Source organism: Coccidioides posadasii, chromosome 3 (assembly GCF_018416015.2).
Source record: "Coccidioides posadasii str. Silveira chromosome 3, complete sequence".
Lineage (NCBI taxonomy): Eukaryota > Fungi > Ascomycota > Eurotiomycetes > Onygenales > Onygenaceae > Coccidioides > Coccidioides posadasii.
Genome location: NC_089409.1, coordinates 325,793 through 341,476, shown reverse-complemented (window position 1 = coordinate 341,476; position 15,684 = coordinate 325,793). Strand labels below are relative to the sequence as shown.

Here is a 15,684-nt window from a genome sequence, read left to right as displayed (position 1 = left end):
AGCATGGTCGCGAGAATCGAACTGGTGACTTCCGCTTACGTCATCTACTCAGCTTCGCTCCCGAGCCCTCATCTATGCTACCCGGTATCCAGCCGGGCAAAGCAAAACAGATAAAGAGCCGAAGAAGTTATTATTGAAGTCATATTCGTATTAACAATGTGTATGAACAGCCGCACCAATGTCCAGTCATCCCGAAGTTCACATGAAATAGCGCCTCACCCGCTGATGCCCACATCCCCTCCAAAAGAAAAAAGGCCCAGGTTGAAAACAGACCAGCAGCAAAGAGGAGAGAATAAAAATATGAAGAAATCAAGAGAAACCATTTCAACCGTCATCATCACACCATAAAAATTACAGACTTGAAGCAAAGCGATACGCAATCGAACGAAAGGACCACACCATGATAGCTCAGAGTAACAAAATAAAAGGATATCATAAAACAAACATGTCCCGAGGCCGACTGTTAAAGTGTGCAGATCCCTAAAGGATATAACTCAACGAATCGATTTCATGTTCCCTTTAAAATTCCATGGAATCTGCCACCTCCTCGCTCATCGTTCTGACAGCGTTCGCCTTACTGCCAGACCTCGAGCGTACTTCTTCATCGCTCAGTGCATAGTTCCCCTGGTCGTCTACAACCGGTCTAGACGGTCCGGAAAGTATTTCAATTTCGTCATCCTCGTCGCTACTTAAGTCTTGGGCCTTGGCAAAGGCGTAATCACCCAACCAGTATCGTGCACGTTTCCGTGCACCAAGATCCGGGGTCAAGTATCCATCGTCAATGTTTCTTTTCGTTGCGATTGGAGTTGCGGCGCCGTCCGCTAGTCGACTAAGAACGCTGATTCCACGAAGGTAGAGATAACAGACACGCTTCCGCGCCTTGTTGAAGAAGAAGTAATTTAGGCTCCATATGGAAGCATCATCTCCGTCATAAGGATCTTCTTCGGGAGAGTAGCAATATATGCTACATTCTTTCAGCGACATTTGCTCATCAATTATTTTCCACATCCTTGGGCCCCACGAATGTGCTGTTGTTGGAACATGCGGCGCAGAACCGCTGAGCGGTGTTGGCGGCGTAACATCCCTCGCCATCTGCGGACGCAGGTTAAATAACGTGCTGTCAATCGTGTTCATGACCTTTTTCAAACTCTTCTCCCGGCGAAAGTCTGTAGGTCGTAATAAGTGAGAAAAGTCGTAATCAGGATGGCTTGCGTTGAGAGTAGCGATCAGGTATGCGAAAGTTCGACGACTTGAGTGCTCACTTAATGGGCCAAAGGGACTGGAACGCGAGAGGTTGAGCGATGCGGCCGCGGAAGAGGCATGCGGTGGCGAAAGTGATGCCGATAGTCGCAGAAGTGACTCATACTGCGACTCGAGAGAATTCTCAATATTTCTGTACAGTTTTTTATCTCCACCAGCAGCCTTTGTAGTATAGAGGTCGCATCCTCCGACAACGTGGCAGTCAGGAGTGTCAAAGTTGAGGGCGTTTGTAACGTCTTCGAATTCGCTCAGTGGGAGGAACTGGACAAGTAATACTTCTTTAAGCGATTGTAAATTCTGTGATCACCGAACTCGCATCACCATACCTTCATTTTCTAGCGTAAATGTTAGGATTCGGACGAATGGACAGTTCATTCAATTCGCGCGAAGCTGTTGTTAACACGACTATAGCGTGGAGCCGAGGTAGATAGCTGCTGGTAAGCCGAAGGTCAAGGAACCGATAACTTAGGGTCGAACTTCAAAAAGCGACAACCAAACGCGGGGTGACGCGCTAGATGATCGATAAGTAAAGGCCCGGAGGTCCCTGGGGGTGTAATATGATCGGTGCTTGCTGCGGTGTCCTGCGGAAGCAAGTCGAAGGGCGATAAGGGTTCTCCAGGCTGGCTGCAAGGACAACGCTTACGGATCGACTACGCCAGACGATAGCGTCTAGCAGGAAGTAGATATAGTCGAAGAAGCCATGAAATTTGATGGAAAAAGGATGGAAAGCTGAAGATGCTGATGGATTGAAATCGCATTGAGGATGCAGCCAGTTGGGTGTTGGAATTCGATCGCAACCGATGATGTCACGTGAAGAACACGCTTGGCCGGTCCGGCCAGTGACATCACACCATTCATTCACGGGATCCAAACAAAGGGGCAGAGGCGAGACACCAAGTGTGGCAAAGAGAACCATGGTTAGTCTACCTTGTACTGCATCCTTTGCTGCTCTTCTTCTAGCGCACCGCGGAGGGGGTGTGAGCACAATTGGCCAAGAGCGAACAAAGGCGTCAAATAGACTCTGGAGGAGAACACCACAAATGCCTTTGGAGGGTAGGTAATACCGAAAGCATGCTGCCACTGTCAAAACATCCATGGGTTTGATGTCGTGCACAAGATGCCGAATTCATAGCCTGGTGGAAGCTATGCTCTTTGGAGTGTCCCCGTTTTCTTCGATGAGGTATGGAGGTCAGAAGGCACTATATTCCCAAACGCTCTAATTTCGCTTCTATCGCAGCAGCTTCCTGTAACTCAATTGACTCAATCAGTAAGATGGAATGAGCACGCCATATATACATTGTCCCCTTGATAAACGCCGGGCATAACGGGTGCAATTGTGGTATAAAACAGCGAAGAAACCGATAAACGCCTGAAACCAGTAGAAGGGACTATCCCGCTACATGAGCTTCGTCACAATATCTTGCTCTGTCTGAAGACGCCAAGAAGAATCGCGAATTAGCATCTAATTTTCCAGCCAGCAGTGGCAACAGCTTGTCTGGAGCATTGAAGCGGATATGAAGGCGAGGGACTGTAGTTTTCATCGGCAGGACTATGTTAAAAAGGACTTACCTCCATATCCTCCAAGCTGTCCTGTTGGCTGATGCATCGCAAGACATTCTTCTTGCTACTCTCCTGCATCTCTCCGGCGAGCAGCAGCTCGTCGAGGATGAAATATGCCTTTTGGAAATTGAAAATAATATCTAGTTCACAGACATTGCCGTAGTACTTATCCATCTGTTCGACATATCGATGGACAATTTCCAGGGTTATGAGCTCATTGTCGGTAGAGGAGCAGCCAGCGATAAAGAACAAGGATGCATATCGTCGGTAGACTACCTTGGAATCTAAACGTTTTATCCATCGATTAGCCGCGTCCAGTACGTGAATATATAATAAAAGGCTGCAAGAGCTAGCGATCTAGTCTGACGATTGTCCAAAGGGTCATGGGAAAAGGGGCGCACCTTTGTATTCGAGAAAGTTGCACATGCGAGTGCGTCGGGAGAGGACGAGCTGAGAAACATCCTTGATGATTTTTGCCTTATCTTTGGGGGAAAGAGTGATGAACCATTTTGCTAGACGCTGGAGAAAAAGTTAGAAAAATTTTCTCTCCTAGGACGGAGATAATTAGAAGGAAACGAGAAAAGGATTCGAGAGTGCGGTGGGCGACGACCAAAACATACCACTTTGCCTTGTCTCGACAACAGGATAAGGTAGCTGGTCCTGTCAGTTTCCCTCGCAGCGTAAAAGACGGAGACGAAACAGTCTTACTTAATTGCCATACTATCCTCGACAATTCGAATTCAAACGAGAAATGACAGACAGAGTTGGATTTTTTTTTTTTTTTGCTCGGTGGTGGGGGAGGAATCTCGTTCACATCCAAGAAGCATGGATCGGCTGCGCAATCAAAAACAGCCGCCTTTTCGCCCAGTCGCCGTGCTGACTAAGACTGCCAAGAGCTGGTGAAGCCGCAGGCCAATCAGACGGTGCTGACTCGCGTGGGCGGATCCTGTTGCCCCGCAGCCCTCCCGATCTCGATCTGACAAATGCAGGCGGGCTGGAGGACCGCGGAAGAGGAGTGCTGCGAAGGCATTCGCCGGGCGACAGTTATATGAGAGGTCCGCTCCAGTGCATCGCGACGGCTGGTTGAGTCTTTGGTAGAATCTTCTGATAAAAAATTGCTAACATTCCACCACAGCCACATCATGAAGCTTGTGTTGTCTACGTCGTAAGCAAAAATGCATCTGGCTTCCTAGAAAAATTGTCCATTCTAACATTGGAACTATTCATAGAAACATTGTCAGCGGCGGGCCATCTGTTGTCCGCCGCATTACATCCGCGAAATCGAATGTCGAGCTGTTGAATTCGCTCCGGTACAACTTCGTCGCAGCCCAGCAGATCGAACCCGCCCATACAAACGAAAGCCTCCATGGGACGCATTCGCCTCCTCGGAAACTCGCCTACAGTGACTACACCACGTGGACCTCCAAAGATGCTGATACCCTCTACGTTCCGGCCATCGATTTCTCAACGTCTGGCTTGACAGAGGACCGCTCTCAGTATGATATCACGGTGAAGCTGTTCTACTTGCCAGGGATACCGGCCTCGAGGAGGTGCGAACACACTTGTGCCGCCATCGATCTCGTTCTGAAGGAGCTACACGTCGGTTCTATAGATCTCCTCATCGTTTCGTTTCCCGGAATCGCGTTTGACGCAGATGACGAAGAAGAGGAAGTGGTCAATGGCGATGCGGAGTCGGAGTTCAACAATATGGTGCAGACGTGGCGAACATTGGAATCGCTTCACGAAAAGGGGATGATTGCGCAACTTGGACTGGCAGAATTTGATAAGGACCGGCTGGAGAAATTTCTTCCGTATACCAAGATACGACCCTCCGTGGACCAAATAAACGTTAAAGATTGCTGTGTTGTACCAAAGGATTTGATATTGTACGCGAAGGAGGAAAATATTGAGCTTCTAACGCACAACGATTGCACTGATATCCTTCCCAGAGGTACAACGCGAGATCTACTATCGCGCGCAGAAAATGGCGCAGGCATCTTGGCAGTAGCCGCAGATGCCGACGATGGTGGTATCAAAGGGGATATTGAACCACAGTGGGTGGTAAAATACACGGCAGTGGTCAAAGACCGCGGAGTAATTGAAAACAAGGGCTATTTTGCTCTTGCTGAAGTCGGAACATGTATACGTACTTCTTCATAGCCACAAAATGGCCACTGACGGCATTGTATAATTCCAGTGCTGCGCCAGTATTAAAAATAATAAGCTGATGCTTATTCACATTTGTCACAGCTTTTTCGTCTCTATTCAAGATTTCTTTTCCGTATGTCATTCCGGCATAAAAGGCGAGAGGTTTCAATAACAAGTCTTAAGTCCCCGGGAGTTATCCGATCATACTTCGTTTTCGGCCTCTCATCCGAACCTTTTTCAGTGTTTCAAGCACCGAACTTGCACCTTTAAAGCTTTCTCGGTAAGCCTTGAGGACTTCGTCGAAGAAAATCTCTGTTCTGGGATGCGAACTTCCGAAGGCTCGCTCAAGCACGTAAAGATCCACCGCTCGGTCCTCGTCTTGTACGCTTTGACTCGCCAGACCAAAGTCGATAAGAACAATTTCTCCTTCCAAATTGGGTTTCAAGGTCGTTGAATGCGGATCTATGTTGGTAGTGTTTTCGTTGGATTGACCCCTCAAAATGAGGTTGCTCGTCGTCAAATCTCCGTGAATAACGCCTGCTTTATGCAGGGCGCCAATGACACGTCCAATTCTTCGTAATAGCGAACGAATATCTTCTTCGGCAGAGCGTTCAAAATTTTCATTCATTCCAGAATTATTCCCCTTAGTAGCGCTTTCACAATGCTTCATCCATTTTTCCCAGTGATTTACAACTTGTCTGACGGCAGGGCCTTCGATCCACTCCATCAGCAACCATGCACCTCCGTTCCCGGTTTCATCTTCCCCCTGACCCGTATTCCAGTCAACAGACAAGACCCCCGGTACCGATATGCCCTCTTTCAAGAGCTTAACCAAACATCTTGCTTCCTGGAGAACGCGTTGGCGCGTGAGTCTTCGATCAAGAATCGGATGCCGATACGGCTTCGAAGGGCGAAATTTCAACGCTGCCGGAAATGAAGGATTGAGGAAATCGGTTTTATACAGGCGAGCCTCAGCACCTTGAGCCAGAAGGACGGGCGGAGTTTTGTTTGATGTGAAAGGCGGGGGTAGAGGAGGGGGCGTGAACTCTTCTGTCATGGTTGGTATCGGAGTGACGTGAGCGCCGGTGCTGGTAATTGCGTGGCTTGCCTCCCTGGTAGTGTAAGCAATGCAAATTTATCCTCGGTGAACAAGCCTGGCTGACGTTTTAAGAATATTTGAGATGATAGCAAATCGACGGCAGTAACTGTGCCGACCCGAAGAGAGGGATGACGATGCCGGAGGAATTTCGCTCCGGTCCGAGCTTGAGAGGCTGCCTGAACTGATCCATCCATGCAAGCTCCTTTTCACAATCATGCCGGACGATATATGCTCATCGTAACCGCCAACACTGCTCTACAACATTGCTCACTTGCCATAAGCCGTTTCTTAATCCTCACACCCATGTGTCAATTCGAAACGGTACCCCAACTTGGGAACTGGCACGGACTCTGCCTCACGGCTGCGGATTCCAGTCGCTGACATTCTGAACCCTTTTGGAATTCACCGAGCCCCATCCCCTGATATGGCACATGCCAGTGCCCAGCTATTAGCCCGTGCAGACGCCGCTATGGATAGCAGTGAGCGGGTGGTGATGACTTACTCATCGGAACTCTGCTCTATGCTGAGGGATCGCCCTTAATTCTACAAATTATGATAGGTCCCGCTGTGATCACACCGCGAGGATGCGCCTCTAGCGCAGAGCAAAGGAAGAGAGGCTCTCCCGCCCTGACCACAATCCGCGTTGTGGTCATTACACTAAAATGCGGGCCGCGTTGGTAGTGCCCGTTTAGCATGGTCGACAGTGCCTATTTCGAGCTTGAACCAGACATATCGAAAGATTCGGGAATCCTGCCGCAACAGACACTTGCTGTGCCCAAATTTTCCTTGCCTGGATAGTCGCGTTTCGGCCCATCCACACACCTATAACCCTTCAGACAAGTTTGTTATGTTCCGCGTCCGGAGTACATGCTCCGTACATTTGCCCCCAATGGTTTATTGGATCCACAAACCCTGATCATGCGGGATGCAAATGTTACCTATGTCTATACCCATCCCCGTGCAGTTGCGGACCATCGGAAACCTCATAGGTTTGAGAACTGCATGCACTTCCTGCTCACCAATTTTAATACTGGTTTCTTTAGTCCACGCTTTGTCTACAAAGCCTACTGGGAGGGCCACATTGCTCTTTGTGGTCAGCCCACAAAGTGTTGAAGCCGACCCCAAGCCACGGGCGAATTCTGTCATGATCAACCTCACATCCGTATCTTTGGGCACTCTTTTCACAATACGGAGTATTCTTTCTGCCCTTCCCGATCTGCCTGGATAATTACTCGACTGAAATGCAGAGAACCGCTAGATTCTCGATTTTTTGTAATGGATATGCCTCCTTCCGTTCCCGCGATCTATGCTGACCAATATCTACTGCGGAGTTCTATTGGAGCAAACAAGCTATTTTCTTTTCTTGGTAACTCCCAGAGCGGCTGTCTCGGGTTGAGAATCGCCTGATACCCACTGTGGATTGTTCTTTTGCGGGTTGTTCCAAAAAAAGATCTTAATTGCCAGCAGAAGATGGCTTTGTATGATCAGCCCTTGCCACTTTCCCCAATTTATCAGCATGCTGATAGGGTGGTTCTGGGTTGTGAACAACTGTGCAGAACGCTCTGTAAGCTTTATATTTAGTGTTTGGGGTCTGGCGTGAGGTTGTCTGGCTTAGTATTGTTCTCTGCATCAATATGAACCTGCATTAGTATTGTTCTTTGCATTGTGGCTTTTGGTGCTGCCGGCCCGGCTGCTGACAAACAATCCATTACCTACTTTGACACCTCAGCCTATCCATTCAGCTGCTTGCTCTTCTGTGCTCTTCATATTCTTCTTTTATGTATGAATTCTGTTTGTCCTACTGCTCCAAGATGATCGCTGCTCTGCTGTCTAGGATTGTCCGCCTGGCCCTGAATATATGTCCGGGGCAAATTCTATGGATTGCTTGCTTAATGACCCCACCCTCCTTTTGTCCATTATCTTTTACTATTATCTGAGATCAAATATGCAATTCATCAACATAGCAAATGGACCCCGGAGAGAGCTCTGGTTTTCTCGTCTTCGTTAAGCTTCCCTGCAAAACTCATCTCTGGTCTTCATGTTTTCTCATTAGCAGTCTTTCATCACGAGGCAATTTGAGATACCCAAGACCCAGGAAGGAAGTTACACTTTTTATATCTTGACTCATTTCTACTGAACCTGAGCAATATGGTTGACACATCCGGATTCGGTAACGACTTTGACCCTTTTACTCAACCAGTTCGCCTTTACTATCCCAACGGCACCGATTTTCATAGATCCCTCGCAGAAATCGATTGGATATTACGAGACAACACCAACCAAAGCATTGCATATGGCTGTCAGCTTGGCGCGTCGCTTACGATGATAATCATCCTATTGCTGCTAACACCACCGGGCAAGAGGCGATCGCCAGTCTTCATGCTGAACGCTGTAGCCTTGGTACTTAACTTCGGGCGCATCCTCTGCTCTTGCATCTATTATACAACCGGATTTTCGGATGTTTATGCTATGCTTGCGCCGGATTTCTCTAGAGTTTCGGTCGGTGCTTACGCTAACACATTTCTGGGCGCGATCCTCCACGCCCTATTGCTGATTTGCGTTGAAGTATCGTTGCTGTTCCAAACCCACGTCCTGTGTTCGACAATCCGAAGTGCCTATCGGCGTCTGGCTCTGAGCTTCTCCGTGGTGTTGGTTCTTGCCGCCATAGGATGTCGACTGATGCAGACAATTGAGAATTGCAGAGCAACCATAAATCTGAAATCCTTTGCGTCATTTATATGGCTTCAGAGCCTAACAAATATTCTCACCACCGTGAGCATCTGCTATTTTAGCACAATATTTGTTGCAAAACTCGGTTTCGCCATTTATGCTCGTCGGACGTTGGGTTTGACTGGTTTTGGAGCAATGCAGGTGATGTTTATTATGTCCTGCCAGTCAATGATCGTTCCGGGTATGATACCTCCCTCCATTCCAGTACACCCTTACATATGTCAGCGCGGCGTCTAACTCACGACTTAGCTATTTTCTCCATCTTGCACCACTTTATCGACGCTGCTGAAATGGCTCCACTTGTCCTTACGCTAGTGACACTTTCATTGCCTCTTTCCTCCATGTGGGCAGCCCAAGCAGTCAAAAACAGCTTTGAAGGCGATAATAGGGGTCCGACTCAACAGCGGCATCTCTTCACTCAGGGCTCCTCCGCGGCACAGACGTCAATGGCTTCGACCCTCGTTGCAAAGCGTACCTCCTCTCCCGACCATTTAGATCGCCTTTATCCGGATATTGATGCTATTGAAATCCGCGTGGACCGTGATTTTACCGTCGATATTGAAAAGGGCCAATAAATACGAGAGACTAGAAGGAAATTGTTTCTGGCATAAAGCTGGGCAAGGACGAATGTGACTTTTGGTTTGTCTTAATTTTTCGAGTCCCTATTGCTTGGGATGGCTTGCAGATATGGGAGTGCGCGCGAGAATGATAATGGGCTGTTTGAAGGAACTATTTTTTCTAATATCTACCCGCTCCCGTTCCCGTTTCTCCTTGTTATATCGTGTCAAAAAAAGCGATATTTGCTTGACGTTTCGTGCGGTGAGGTGTCATGGTTTACTTCGTGGATTGCTCATACATACATATATTACCAATGGAACATTGTCCAATTCCTCAAGTGATCGCAAGCCTAGAGTACACAGGTTTCTAGTAATCGATCGAGTCAAGACTCAGCCAGCGGTGTTTTCAGGGCGATTGCTGACTAATCTGGGTAAGATCGGGGATACATCATACCTCCTGCGACGCCTCCATGAACCGCTCCAATGATGCCTTCACGGCCGAGCGGGAGATAGCTACGAGTCATGGCTACAGTGCCACAGAGAACACTAGACTGGCTCTATCGTGTTCTTACAAGTGTGTGTTATCCCAATCCTGTGTCCCATCCAGCTTGTGCATTTACTAATTCTGCCGGGGGCTCCTCTCACTTAGAGCAATCAAGATCCGAACCAGGCATATCACGACCCCAACAGGACATACAATGATGTAGCGCATTTATTGGCTCAGTACCCCCATTTTTCGCCTAGGACGGATGTGTATAGTGAGTCCAGATTCCCCTTCTACGGGATTCTCCACGCCGTGTTAGCAAATCGCATACTAATTGCATTCCCTCCCGACAGCGCATGAAAACGGCGCATCTGCGCTACTCCTTAACCTCTTCGGCACATTGCCTGTTTCCTTTCGCGGCGTGTTGTATCGATTTCCAATAACAGTATGGGTGCCAACTACATACCCGAGAGATCCGCCCATCGTGTATGTCACACCGACGAAAGATATGTTCGTTAGACCGGGACAACACGTTAGCGGGGAGGGGCGGATATATCACCACTATCTGGCGCACTGGGCGGAGGCAAGCAATGTAAGCACGAGACATAACCCAATATACCTGTTTGGACTAACGATTGTGTTGTTTTCTCCCTTCAGCGATCTACTATCGTAGACTTTCTATATATTCTACGAGAGGTTTTCGCCAAAGAACCTCCCGTGACATCTAAGCAAGCGCAGATAAGCAGGCCCATACCTCGCCAGGCCGATCGGCCCCCTCCGGCTGTTCCTCCACTTCCACCGCAGCTTGCAAGGCCTGAACCCCAACCAAACCCTAGTCCTCGACCAGCACAGATTCCTCCGCAGCTACCGCCGAAACCGGGAAAAGTGGTCGAACCGCAAGCGGCGGGCGAAATACCAGTACCTGAGAAGTATACGGAGCCACCTCCGCTTCCACCTCTTCCCGATGAGCTCCGTGATCCAAGACGCGGCTTCGTTCAACCACCACCATTGCCCAGTCAAGCTTCGCCTAACCATAGTGTAAGCCATCCAGCACATCAGCCCAGAGGCTCAGGCACGCTTGAACCTCCGAGCCGGTTCCAGCACGGACATGTGCCGCACCATCCAGGATATCAACAAGAGAGCCTTGGCCCTACCACCCCAACAGCCCAAAGCGGACCACCACCCCCGCCTCCTCCACAGGTTTCGGTTCACCGATCAGGTCAACCCGTTTCATATGGTCAGCCAGCTACTATGCAAGGCGCGGCGCCTCAACACCGACCTATCCCACAAGGCAAATATCCCTTGCCCTCCCAGCAACCTCCTGAACCATTAGCAAGACATCAAGAGCCAGCGCGGCGGAAGCAGCCGGCTCCCGATCTTCTCACTTCCCCCTTCGATCTAGAACTCCCATCCCAGGCCCTCACAGCCGCACCGCCACCCATCCCGCCAAATCCAGAGAAGGACTTCCTCCTTAAAACACTCTCCCGCACACTAACGCAGACCCTCCACGATAACATCAACAAAACCAACTCCGGCCTCCAACCACTCAACTCCCAATCCCAAGCTTTACAGGCAGCCATAACCACGCTGAAATCCGAGATCGCAGCTCTGAACGCGTTCCACGCCACCTTGCAATCCAATACGTCTATCCTCCAGCAATCTCTCCATCGAGCCGACGGAATCATCGCCGACGCGCGTGCCCGAATCTCTTCGTCGTCATCTACATCCGGCCCGTCAGAGGAACAGCCTTCCACCGGCCGATATCCCTCAGGTCTTCCACCGATCGATGAAGTCCTCGTGCCGCCGACCGTCGTCGGAAAACAAATATACGACCTCGTCGCGGATGAACGCGGGATCGAGCGGGCGATCTATGCGCTGCAGACCGGACTCGTCAAGGGGCGGGTTGGACTGGACACGTGGGCGAAGTTGACGAGAAGCTTGGCGAGGGAAGCGTTTCTGAAGAAGGCGTTGATCAGGAAGGCTGGGGTTGGGATGGGATTGAGTGTTGACGCGAGAAGCTAGGTGGTTGTAAATACGTACTCCGTGCGGAGCCATGAAAGCGACGGTATTTTGATTATTGATTTACCTCGACAATAACCTGGAGATTCATATATAGATCTCCTGGTATTCAGATACATAACTGTTCGATTTTCAGGTCATTGCTTTGACTCGTATACTCGAATTAAGGAATGTTTTAATTTCATAGAGCAACGCAGGCATATACTCTTCCTAGAACAAGTGACTCTAAACCCTCACCCCCTTCTTCAAGTGTAAGCTGTAGTAACTAGGGTGTAGCGATGTATATAGTTATGCTAGGATATCTCAAATCCAGGTAAGCGGAGGTCAACCATGCTGAAGCACTATGTCTTCATGTTGATGGTGTGATGAACCGGCTGGATCTCAAGCACGCACTCTCTCTCTCTCTCTCTCTCTCTCTGCGCAAACCAAAAAAAAGGAAAAAAGGCAAAAGAGAAAGAGAAAAGGCCAGGCGACGCATGTAGGCAACATCAGCAAGACTAGCACACAAAATAACTAATTAAGCAGAGTATCTAAAACAGGCTCCAGAAAATCACGCAGAAACAAGACGTGCGCGCGCGATTCAATGATCCTTAGAACGCCGAACCCTGAAAACAGAAGAATCGAGTGAAGACGGAGCAGGCCGCGAAATTAACCCTCTCCGTATCACAGCACAGGGGAAAGAATAAGCATATTCCCGATTAATTATTTTTTTATTCTTTTATTTTTTTTCTTTTTCTTTTCTTGTTTTTGGGTCTTATTGTCGAGCACACGAAAGAGTGCTGCCGGGTGGGATATCATGGTTCACCAGCGGCGCTATATAAACGACAGAAAAGAAAGCAAGGAAAAAAAAAGGGGGAGAAATTACACGCATCACGTATCTCACGGGTTGATAGAGGTAAAGGAAATCCCGGGGGGGTTGTCGCCCATTTCACCAGTGGCACAACCCTCCCTCGCTCTCCTCCATCGACCACGTCCCCGCCAGGCCCAGGATCTCCACTCTGCCCTCGATCGTCTCGCCCACCTTGGGCAGCTCGATGACCTTGGCCACCTCGGGCCTCTTCGAGTCGAGGACCTGTTTGCCCCAGGCGCCGATGGCCGCTTCGCCGGTTTCGTCACGGGCCTGCTTGAGGAACGGGATCAGCGCGGTTCCTCCGGTGCCGCGGAGTTTCTTGCTTCCCGAGCCGCGTCCTTCGGTGGACGCCGTGGCGAGGTTGAGCGCCGGAGCGCCGGCCGCGAGAGGACGGGTCCCAGTGTTGCGTTCGCGCGACTTGACGATGATGTAGCGTGAGACCATGGTGATGTGGGTGGTGCGGAGGGCCTTGACCATGGCGACGGCGGCGTTGAAGGCCATCGTCAGTTCCTGGTTGGTCTGGTTCTCCTCGACGTATTCGCGGATGTTCGCCACGCTGGCGGTGTGTTCGAGGAACCGCTTGTGCGGGCCGGGCATGTAGTCGCGCATCTCCATCATGAAGCCGTGCCATCGACGGCGGGCGGTTCCGTCCTCCCCGGAAGACGGTGCGCTCCGCGGCTCGCCGGTGGGACGGTGCTCGACGCCGAGAACGATATCGAAGAATTGAATCAGGGAGCTCTGCGCGTTGCTGCCGCCGCGATACTTCTTCCACTGCTGGTTGCCGGCGCCTTCGTCCATGAGTACGCCTCTGGGGAGGCCTGCCTCCTCCATGTTCATACTTCCTGCGAGTAAAGGCCGGATGCGATGGTAGAATACGTGTGGGTCGCAGTGCCTGTACATGCGCTGCAGCAAGACGTTGATCTCGTCGACCACCTCAGCGAACCTGTTAAGGGACTCCACCACCTGCTTGGTGTCTCCTGCGCGGACCGCTGAGATGGCGTCAAGCATGAGTGGCAGAGTGCATGCACCGCGACTCTCGATGGCGACCGAAATCAGATAGAACCATTGCTCGTCCATCGAGCCCGTCAGGGTACATAGCGTCGAAAGGTTCTCGAGATCGTGGGACGGCTCATCGGGGAAGATGGGACGATAGTTCCACAGACAAACGCCGGCATATGTGGCGACGGGCGGCAGCTCCAGATGCTCCGAGACCTCCAACAGAGGGATCGTAAGTGGCGGCGGGATTCTCTATTATAGTTAAAAAGGGCCCCAACTGTCAGCATCTGAGGTCCACGTGGAGCGGTTAAAGAGCCCTGCCAAGGACGACAAGGGTGATTGGTGACGGGCTTTTGTTTTGCTTTTTTCTTTTTTTTCTGGCGGTTTGCCAATCAAATAGGGATGATATGATTTCATACCTCTTGAGGTTTATCTCCTGACCAGATGTACGCATGCAGCATGAAGACGAGGACAACATAGGCGCGTCGCCATTCGGGAGCGGTGTGGAGATGATCGGTGGAGAGAGTGGGCATGCGTCTGACGGTGTCCCATAGTCTGCCGCTCAGCACCAGCGACTGCAGGTTCTCGATAACGTGCTCCCATGGCGAGTAGTAGTCAGACAGCCGTGCCAGAGGTGGTTCGGAGGGGAGAAAGCCGTACTCGGGATCAATCCCATAGTCTGACAGCTTGGGGACGGGCGGCAACATCTCCGTGAGGGAGTGCGGGGCAAAAGAGAAGAAAAAAGAAAAAGAAAAAAGAGAAAAAGGGGAAGGGCGAGAAGAGAAGACGGGATTGTTCACATTCCCAAGTTGAAATTAAGCAAAAGAGAAGACAAGTTCACTCCAGGAGAGAAAAAGAGTGGGAGCAGTGAGATGGAGTTGTTTTTCTAGGATGAATTTGTGTCTCGTGAAGGCAACCCGGGGGTGGTCGCGACAGTATAAGGAAAAATGGATAAAATACACTTTGAGTTCACCGGGACCGGGGAACGACACACGGGAAGATAAGGATCGTTTTACCTTTTACTTTTTTTTTTTTATTTTTCTTTTCCTTCTGGAATGCTACGGAGTATCCTTACGCTCTAAAAACCCCTCCCCAAAAGCCGCCGACGTAACCAGGGGTGTGTGTGTGAGACGGGCCTGGACCAAGTGACGTTTTGAGAGATTCAACAACATCTCCTTGGCAACACAGAGACAAAAAGACCCTCAAGCCCGATCAAGGTCGTTCGCACAGCAGCGAGCCGGTCTGCCCTTCCAAGCAGCTTGTTCATTGGGGGAGGAATAGACTTCCGCCGTCCAACCCACTCGCGAGTATTAGTTAGTTAGCCTTTTTTTTTTGCCGTCATTCCTGGTTGGAACTTGCCAACCGATCACGGGGGGTTTTCGTGCAAAGTCGGAGCTTTTCTGATGACGCTGAGAGTTTCCCGGCAAGATGGGGCTACCGACGGCTGCTTCAGCGGCTGGCATCGATAGAGAGACCGAGCAACGGCCGTGGGTTAGTTGGTAAAACCCAAGTGTACCACCACCCTGCTGCTGTGCACGGTCGAATGAACTCACGACGCCCATCCTCAAGGCGGTAAGTTTTATCTTGTTGTTATTGTTAACTGACTGACTGACTGACTGACTGGCTGGCTGGCCTGTTGGTGAGCTTACTACGGAGAGCTGGTTAACTGGTTAGTGATTTGTTCCAACAGCCAAAATACCCGCTGCCATGCGTGCAACCCTCAAAATCTATTGAGTACATAGTGTTGCATGGCCGGACATCACGACCAATAAACTAGTTAACTAACTGCCCACCCAGTGCTTGCGTGACCTCGGCTCTCTGTTTACGTATTTTTCTTTTTTTTTTTCTTCCATGATATGTAGTAGCTACGGAGTACTCCGTGGTTTGTCCAGCGTAATCCAGGCACGCGATGATTCAGTCCAACCAACCTCCGGAGCACTCACACACAAGTCAAGTCAAACCGCCAACCAGTCAACCAGCC

The 15,684-nt window shown here is 50.1% G+C and overlaps 7 protein-coding genes across 7 annotated transcripts; 3 read left to right on the top strand and 4 right to left on the bottom strand.

The window, feature by feature from the left end:
- Positions 1-117: 117 nt before the first annotated feature.
- MAF1 (RNA polymerase III-inhibiting protein maf1) lies at positions 118-1,592 on the bottom strand (the record flags this gene model as incomplete). The annotated part of the gene is made up of 2 exons (XM_066124680.1): positions 118-1,521; positions 1,587-1,592. 2 exons carry the CDS (start codon positions 1,590-1,592, stop codon positions 520-522), a joined length of 1,008 nt encoding a protein of 335 aa, XP_065980761.1. The 3' UTR covers positions 118-519.
- A 1,064-nt stretch (positions 1,593-2,656) lies between these two features.
- VAS2 (AP-1 adaptor complex sigma subunit Aps1) lies at positions 2,657-3,539 on the bottom strand (the record flags this gene model as incomplete). Its single annotated transcript, XM_066124679.1, has 5 exons — positions 2,657-2,689; positions 2,830-3,104; positions 3,222-3,339; positions 3,441-3,474; positions 3,529-3,539. 5 exons carry the CDS (start codon positions 3,537-3,539, stop codon positions 2,657-2,659), a joined length of 471 nt encoding a protein of 156 aa, XP_065980760.1.
- A 269-nt stretch (positions 3,540-3,808) lies between these two features.
- On the top strand, positions 3,809-5,802 carry D8B26_005009 (uncharacterized protein). The gene is made up of 3 exons (XM_003066737.2): positions 3,809-3,875; positions 3,956-3,985; positions 4,050-5,802. The coding sequence occupies exons 2-3, from the start codon at positions 3,963-3,965 to the stop codon at positions 4,978-4,980; spliced, it is 954 nt and encodes a 317-aa protein (XP_003066783.1). The 5' UTR covers positions 3,809-3,875; positions 3,956-3,962; the 3' UTR covers positions 4,981-5,802.
- BUD32 (serine/threonine-protein kinase bud32) lies at positions 5,162-6,025 on the bottom strand (the record flags this gene model as incomplete). The annotated part of the gene is made up of 1 exon (XM_003066738.1): positions 5,162-6,025. The coding sequence occupies one exon, from the start codon at positions 6,023-6,025 to the stop codon at positions 5,162-5,164; it is 864 nt and encodes a 287-aa protein (XP_003066784.1).
- Positions 6,026-8,039: 2,014 nt separating this feature from the next.
- Positions 8,040-9,690, top strand: D8B26_005007 (uncharacterized protein). Its single transcript, XM_003066739.2, has 2 exons — positions 8,040-8,978; positions 9,047-9,690. Exons 1-2 carry the CDS (start codon positions 8,216-8,218, stop codon positions 9,370-9,372), a joined length of 1,089 nt encoding a protein of 362 aa, XP_003066785.2. The 5' UTR covers positions 8,040-8,215; the 3' UTR covers positions 9,373-9,690.
- Positions 9,691-9,876: 186 nt separating this feature from the next.
- On the top strand, positions 9,877-11,947 carry D8B26_005006 (uncharacterized protein; the record flags this gene model as incomplete). The annotated part of the gene is made up of 4 exons (XM_066124678.1): positions 9,877-9,930; positions 10,004-10,112; positions 10,192-10,430; positions 10,496-11,947. The coding sequence occupies 4 exons, from the start codon at positions 9,877-9,879 to the stop codon at positions 11,858-11,860; spliced, it is 1,767 nt and encodes a 588-aa protein (XP_065980759.1). The 3' UTR covers positions 11,861-11,947.
- A 750-nt stretch (positions 11,948-12,697) lies between these two features.
- Positions 12,698-14,483, bottom strand: D8B26_005005 (uncharacterized protein). Its single transcript, XM_003066741.2, has 2 exons — positions 14,123-14,483; positions 12,698-13,955 (listed from the first exon to the last, which is right to left on the bottom strand). Exons 1-2 carry the CDS (start codon positions 14,408-14,410, stop codon positions 12,786-12,788), a joined length of 1,458 nt encoding a protein of 485 aa, XP_003066787.1. The 5' UTR covers positions 14,411-14,483; the 3' UTR covers positions 12,698-12,785.
- Between the last annotated feature and the right edge of the window lie 1,201 nt (positions 14,484-15,684).

Bases quoted from the DNA above. Each gene is read 5' to 3' on its own strand.
- D8B26_005007 (XM_003066739.2), top strand. From the start codon at position 8,216: ATGGTTGACACATCCGGATTCGGTAACGACTTTGACCCTTTTACTCAA. The intron at 8,979-9,046 runs GTATGATACCTC...CTCACGACTTAG, and splicing joins CCAGTCAATGATCGTTCCGG to CTATTTTCTCCATCTTGCAC.
- D8B26_005009 (XM_003066737.2), top strand. From the start codon at position 3,963: ATGAAGCTTGTGTTGTCTACGTC. The intron at 3,986-4,049 runs GTAAGCAAAAAT...AACTATTCATAG, and splicing joins AAGCTTGTGTTGTCTACGTC to AAACATTGTCAGCGGCGGGC.
- D8B26_005005 (XM_003066741.2), bottom strand. From the start codon at position 14,410: ATGTTGCCGCCCGTCCCCAAGCTGTCAGACTATGGGATTGATCCCGAG. The intron at 13,956-14,122 runs GTATGAAATCAT...TAACTATAATAG, and splicing joins CAGGAGATAAACCTCAAGAG to AGAATCCCGCCGCCACTTAC.